The 7,500-nt window shown below is 37.0% G+C and overlaps 1 protein-coding gene across 1 annotated transcript in view; it reads left to right on the top strand.

The window, feature by feature from the left end:
* Positions 1–2,366: 2,366 nt before the first annotated feature.
* LOC126997295 (WAG22 antigen-like) overlaps positions 2,367–7,500 on the top strand; it is a 6,853-nt gene continuing 1,719 nt past the window's right edge. Inside the window, exons 1-2 of the mRNA XM_050858295.1 lie at positions 2,367–2,422; positions 5,933–7,500. The exon at positions 5,933–7,500 is cut by the window's right edge and continues 1,719 nt beyond it. Of these exons, the coding sequence (XP_050714252.1) occupies positions 2,420–2,422; positions 5,933–7,500 (1,571 nt within the window). The 5' untranslated portion in view covers positions 2,367–2,419. The remainder of the gene's footprint in view (positions 2,423–5,932) is intronic.

Here is a 7,500-nt window from a genome sequence, read left to right as displayed (position 1 = left end):
AATATTTATAATATTAATATTAATATTTATAATATTAATATTATAAATGTTAATATTATAGTGTAATGTTAATATTTATAATATTAATGTTAGTATATTTATAATATTAATATTAATATTTATAATATTAATATTAATATTTATAACATTAATATTATATATGTTATTAATATTATAAATGTTAATATTTATAATATTAATATTATAAATGTTAATAATTATAATATTAATATTATAAATGTTAATATTTATAATATTAATGTTTATATTAATACTAATATTTATACAATATTATAAATGTTAATATTAATATTATAATGTTAATATTAATATTATAAATGTTAATATTAATATTATAAATGTTAATTATTATAATATTAATGTTAATATTTATAATATTAAGGTTAATCTTTATAATATTAATGTTAATATTTATAATAATAATATTAATATTTATAATATTAATATTATAAATGTTAATATTAATATTATAAATGTTAATATTAATATTATAAATGTTAATATTTATATTAATGTATTAATATTTATTTTATTAATAATATTTATAATATTAATATTATAAATGTTAATATTATTATAAATGTTAATATTTATAATATTAATATTATAAATGTTAATATTTATAATATTAATATTATAAATGTTAATATTTATAATATTAATATTATAAATGTTAATATTTATAATATTAATATTATAAATGTTAATATTTATATTAATATTATAAATGTTAATATTTATAATATTAATATTATAAATGTTAATATTTATAATATTAATATTATAAATGTTAATATTTATAATATTAATATTATAAATGTTAATATTTATAATATTAATATTATAAATGTTAATATTTATAATATTAATATTATAAATGTTAATATTTATAATATGAATATTATAAATGTTAATATTTATAATATTAATATTATAAATGTTAATATTTATAATATTAATATTATAAATGTTAATATTTATAATATTAATATTATAAATGTCAATATTTATAATATTAATATTATAAATGTTAATATTTATAAATATTAATATTATATAATAATATTATATAATATTATAATATTATAAATATTAATATTATATAATAATAATATTAATATTTATAAATATTAATATTATATAATAATAATATTAATATTTATAATATTATAAATATTAATATTATATAATAATAATATTAATATTTATAATATTATAAATATTAATATTATATAATAATAATATTAATATTTATAATAATAATAATATTTATAATATTTTTATTATTTTTATTTTTATTATTTTTATTTTTATTATTTTTATTTTTATTATTTTTTATAATTTTTATTTTTATTATTATTATTTTTATTATTTTTATTTTTATTATTATTATTTTTATTATTATTATTTTTATTTTTATTATTATTATTATTATTTCTGCCATTATTTTCGTAGTAGTAGTAGTATTACTTTTATCATAGACTAACATACAGACAGAACCATACAGATTGACCCCCTGGCACACACACACACACACACACACACACACACACACACACACACACACACGTACAGACGTACACATTCACTCTTATAAAGAAAGAAATATTCACACACCCAAACAAAGAAAGCAACAAACACACACAAAAAATTGACAGACAGACAAACAGACAGAATGATAGACAGACACATTCATACATACACACAAACAAAAACAAACAGAAGCAAAGAAACAAAGAAGCACACACACACACACACACACACACAGACACTCTCTGAGGGTCATACCCTCTGCCAGATCGACGCTGCACTTACACTTTCCCTGACTTTCACACTTACTTTCGATCATCACACACACACATACACACACACACACACACACACACACACACACACACACACACACACACACACACACACACACACACACACACACACACACACACACACACACACACACACACACACACACACAAACACACACACACACACACACACACACACACACACACACACACACACACACACACACACACACACTCAAAACTTTAGATACATAGATATTTTTGAAGCATGCGAATTATTCATATTTGGCAAAAAAGTCATGAAAATAACTAAATTATATTTCTTTTGTGATCATACACAGAAAGTGAAAGAGAAAGAGAAAGATGAAAGATAAAAAAATATATGATAATCATTAAAATGAAAAAAAATCGCAAACTGCTCTGGCAAGTTAAGATTTTCCTTGCACTTGGCATCAGCACGGAGGCGGTTGTGAGGGAGAGAGGGAGGGAGGAAAGAGGTGGGAGAGAGGAAAAGAGGAAGTGGAGGCAGTAGGGTGAGGTATAAAAGTTAGCTGGGTGGATGTAATGCCAGCCAGTCGCAACATTGCCACGATATGGTAAGCATTTGTGTAACCTTCCTCCGTGAATGTTTTCTTTAATACTCTTTTACACTCTCTCCATGTTTACCTTAGTTTCTTCATCATGGAAGGTAAGGTGGTTTAGGGCTTAATGGCGTTCCTTACTGTTTGTCTCAAAGTATTTTAGTTTTTTGGGGTATATCCTCTAGATGTTGTTGCTTTCGTTTTCTTTTTTCTTGTGTTATTTTTTGTATGTCATTGTTTGCGTCATGGTGGGGATTGAAGTAACAGCGACAGTGAGTTGGGTGATGGTATGCAATCGGTAATTGTGGTGATGGTGGCAGGATGTCGATGTTGATGTGAAAATACGATGATTGTGATTGTAGAGAGAAAACTGTTTTGGTATAACAGGCTGAGATGGAAAACGAGCATCTTGGATTAGGGAACAGGTAAAAGCTTAATTCATTTATTTGTTAAAAGAAATAGGCCTTGGGCAGGTCATATCATGCGCAGAACAGATAACAGAGATAACCAAAGGAAGAAAGTGGCAACTCAGAAATTGCGGAAGTCATGGCAGCCAGAAGAAAACACGTATAGAGATGATATTGTAATATTTGTCGGAGCAGGAAGGAAATCCTAACATGAGATAGAAAGAGGTGGAAGACGTTGTGAAAGGATTTTATCCTGGTAAAGTAGGCAAAGGTGGGTGCATACGCTATACCTGCGCGTGGCTATGGTGCTCATATCCGAACCGTTGCACCTTTGAGCCTGTATTAGGTAAGAACTCATTACCTCGGGACACGGCCCAATGTTAAATCTGGGATGGCTACAGTTCACCTTTCTCAGGTTTCCCCAGGTACCCATGAATCGATCAGTCCGATAGGAAGGATGAACAGCTGCTGGGTGAGCTGGACGCCGACTGCCCGGGCCGGAATTCGAACCCGGGCCCGCGGAGTCATAGCCAGGCACGCTGACCACTACTCCACGGAGGTGGAGTGACTGCAGTCGCTGATATAATTGTTGTTTAGATGATGATGGTGATGATGATACATGTCAGACTACAGCAACGTGTGGTGATTGGATAGTGGAGGATTTGGTAACGTGATGTTATACCAGTTGTGATGGTGGCAGTGAAATTGAATGTTGTGACTGCGATTGGTGATACTGTGATGAAATGTTTGACATGGCAATGTCATCCACCCTGCCTGGTCAAACTCTTTCGTCTCTGCCTATCAGCATCTACCTTTCCTTCCTGCTGGAAGTACGCCTTAGTACAGCCTATGGCTAAGAAGGGTGACCGTTCCAATCCCTCAAACTACCTCCCTATAGCTTTACTTTCCTGTCTATTTAAGGCTTTTGAATCAATCCTTAACCGCGAAAGATTCAAAAGCACCTTCCCACTTCTAACCTTTTATCTGATCGCCAATATGGATTCCGCAAGGGGCGTTCTACTGCCGATCTTCTTGCTCTCTTAACTGACTCTTGGTCATCCTTTCTTAGCCGTTTCGGTTAAACTTTTTCTGTTGCGCTAGACATATCGAAAGCCTTCGATAGAGTCTGGCACAAGTCTTTGCTTTCTAAACTGCCCTCTTTCGGATTCTATCCCTCTCCCCGTTCCTTTATCTCCAGTTTCCTTTCCGGCCGTTCTATCTCTGTGGTGGTGGACGGTCACTGTTCTTCCCCTAAACCTATTAACAGTGGTGTTCCACAAAGCTCTGTCCTATCACCCACTTTCTTCCTATTATTCATCAGTGATCTTCTTTCCATAACAAATTGTCCTGTCCACTCATACGCCGACGATTCCACTCTGCATTATTCAATTTCTTTCAATAGACGACCATCCCAACAGGAATTACAAGACTCCAGACTGGAGGCTGCAGAACGCTTAACCTCAGACCCTGCTATCATTTCCGATTGGGGTAGAAGGAACCTTGTGTCCTTCATTGCCTCAAAAACTCAATTTCTCCACCTATCAACTCGACACAATCTTCCAAACATCTATCCCCTATTCTTCGACAAAACTCAGCTGTCACCTTCTTCAACACTAAATATCCTCGGTCTATCCTTAACTCAAAATTCTATCTGGAAACTCACATCTCCTCTTTCACTAAATCAGCTTCCTCGAGGTTGGGCGTTCTGTATCGTCTCCGCCAGTTCTTCTCCCCCGCACAGTTGCTATCCATATACAGGGGCCTTGTCCGCCCCCGTATGGAGCATGCATCTCACGTGTGGGGGGGCTCCACTCACACAGCTCTATTGGACAGAGTGGAGTCTAAGGCTCTTCGTCTCATCAGCTCTCCTCCTCTTACTGATAGTCTTCTACTTCTTAAATTCCGTCGCGATGTTGCCTCTCTTTCTATCTTCTATCGATATTTTCACGCTGACTACTCTTCTGAACTTGCTAACTGCATGCCTCCCCCCCTCTCGCGGCCTCGCCTAACACAACTTTCAAATCAAGCTCATCCCTTTACTGTCCAAACCCCTTATACAAGAGTTAACCAGCATCTTCACTCTTTCATCCCTCACGCTGGTAAACTCTGGAACAATCTTCCTTCATCTGTATTTCCTCCTGCCTACGACTTGAACTCTTTCAAGAGGAGGGTATCTTGACACCTCTCCTCCCGAAATTGACCTCTCTTTTTGGCCACTCCTTTGTACTCTATTCAGGAGCAGTAAGTAGCGGGCTTTTTTTCATTAGTTTTTTTTTTTTTCACGCCCTTGAACTGTCTCCTTTTTTGTTAAAAAAAAAATCCATGTCTGAATAGGAGTGATATTTCTTTACTCGTCTCTTTTTTTTTCCTGTGTTCCCCTTTCATTCTTACCCCGTTTCATTTGCTTCATACCTCCTTTCCTTCTTTAATCTATCTTGCAATCAAACAATCTTTGTTTTTGAATGCCCCCTTTTCCATCCTTCATTTGCAATCTTCTAATTTCATTCCGTGGTGCAGTGGTTAGCGTGTCTAGCCACTGCCCCGGGTTCAGATCTTGACCTGGGTAGTCGACGAGTAGCTCACTCAGCTGATCCTCCTCCTTTTCGGGATGGTCGATGAATGGGTACCTGGGAAGACCTAGGGAAGATAAACTGTGATAGCCTGGATGTCCAACTGGCACTGTATCCAGAGTAATGGTTTCTTACCAACCACATGATCAAGGATCAATGAGGCGGAGATTAGCACCGAGGCAATGCGCAGCTATGGCGGATGCCCTAACTTTACCTTTACTTTTATCATACTTTTTTGTCCTCTCCTTTCCTTCTGCTTTCTCACGACATATTCCATTATTTTTAACACGTTCATCCGTCTCAAATCCTTCACCATATCTTCGACATCATTCAATCCAATTCCCTACACGTACGCTCTCTCTCTCTCTCTCTCTCTCTCTCTCTCTCTCTCTCTCTCTCTCTCTCTCTCTCTCTCTCTCTCTCTCTCTCTCTCTCTCTCTCTCTCTCTCTCTCCTTAATTTCCTTCTCTTCTTCATGACTTTCCATACCTTTTCATTTCCTCCCTCCAATCCTCATTACACAAGAACACACCACCTCCTTCCTTCCAGAAGTCGCTGGCGGTGACTGGTGCCGCGGCGCTGCTAGTGGTGCTGTTCCCCCCCGTCATCTGGTGCCAAGTGCAGTACTCACAGCGCGACGCATCCAGAAGAGGCTCATTCGCCAGGGGAGGACATGCAAGCACCCAAGACTTCCCTTCATCTGGGCACAGTTTCTCAAGTAACCAGGGAGTCCAAAGCTCGTCTGGTAAGTCCTCAGATAGTCAAAATCGAAAAACTCCTCATCTAGGTTTCCTTTCTGATGGAATTCTGACCTCTGAAGGGATTCAGAGAAGCCTACATGCGATCGAAGGAGCAATAGCAGGGGATGATAGCTCGGGCTTGGTAGTCGTGCCCGGGCAAGGTGGGCCACTCACTGACGAGAAGGACAGAAAGAGTTCTGACGGACTTGGATTCGCAGGAAGACATACACGAAAGGAAAGAAGGAAGGGAAAGGATCACCGTGGGCAAGGAAGAAGAGGAGAATCAGGGAGAGAACATAGAGGAAGAGATGACTTTTTGCTTCATGGTGGAGGCGAAGAAGAGGGATTCTCTACAGGACATGGAGGAGGAAGAATAGGAGGTGACTTTTTTATTCAAGGAGGAGGAGAAGGATTAATAAGAAATCATAAAGTAGACTTTATTGGTGGTGGAGAACTGACACATCATGGATTTAGAGGAGACGTCTCACTCTATGAAGGTGGAGGAGGACGAGGACATAGAACAAATCAAGGAGAAGGAGAATCTATACTGAAAGGAGGACAAGGAGTGCTAGGAGACAGGTACATAATCAAAGATGGAAGAGAAGAAGGAAGAGGAGGAGGAAGAGTCTTCTACGAAGATGAAGTAGGAGTAAGAGGACTACAAAGAGTGCATAGAGGAAATGAAAGAAGAGAAACACTACATGGAGAAGAAAGAGGAGGAGGAAGAAGAGGAGGAGGAAGAAGACAAAACGATCACTTCCATAGCGGTTTGCTATCAGGAGTCGAAAGTTCAGTGTCTGATCTTCAGGAAGCAATATCAGGGGGAGGAAGATTAGCGAGAGGAGAAGCTGCTGGACTTTCTCTGTTCACTCAAACCGGGGATAAGCTCCAGTCTGGTCACTTCAGAGGTCAGCGTGGAAATGAAAAGGGAAGAGGAGGAAGAGGACAGTTCGTAGTCATTGGCGAGGGACGCTCTCAGGTGATAACAAGGAATAACGAAGGACCTGAGTTTGAAGTCGCTGAAGGAGGCACGGGGAAATTTCGTCCCCTTGGAGTTACCTTCAGAGTGAAGGAAAGCGGAACGTCAGCAGGAGGAAGAGGAGGAGGAGGAGGAGGAGGAGGAGGAGGAGGAGGAGGAGGAGGAGGAGGAGGAGGAGGAGGAGGAGGAGGAGGCGAAAAAGGAGGACTGATCGTGCCCGCAGGAACAGAAGAATATGACGCATCAACAGATGAAGATTTACAAAAAATAATCCAGTCACTCTTGTCCAGTGATAGTGTGAAAGGCTTGGATGGGAAAGGAAATAAAATTTTCGTCTTAGGAGAAGGACTGCGGGGTTTAAGAGGAGGAAAAGGTGGAGGAAAAAAAGGAGGAAGTAT

The sequence above is a fragment of the Eriocheir sinensis genome, chromosome 12 (genome assembly GCF_024679095.1).
Source record: "Eriocheir sinensis breed Jianghai 21 chromosome 12, ASM2467909v1, whole genome shotgun sequence".
In the NCBI taxonomy this organism is placed as follows: domain Eukaryota; kingdom Metazoa; phylum Arthropoda; class Malacostraca; order Decapoda; family Varunidae; genus Eriocheir; species Eriocheir sinensis.
This window is presented reverse-complemented; position numbering and strand designations above follow the sequence as displayed.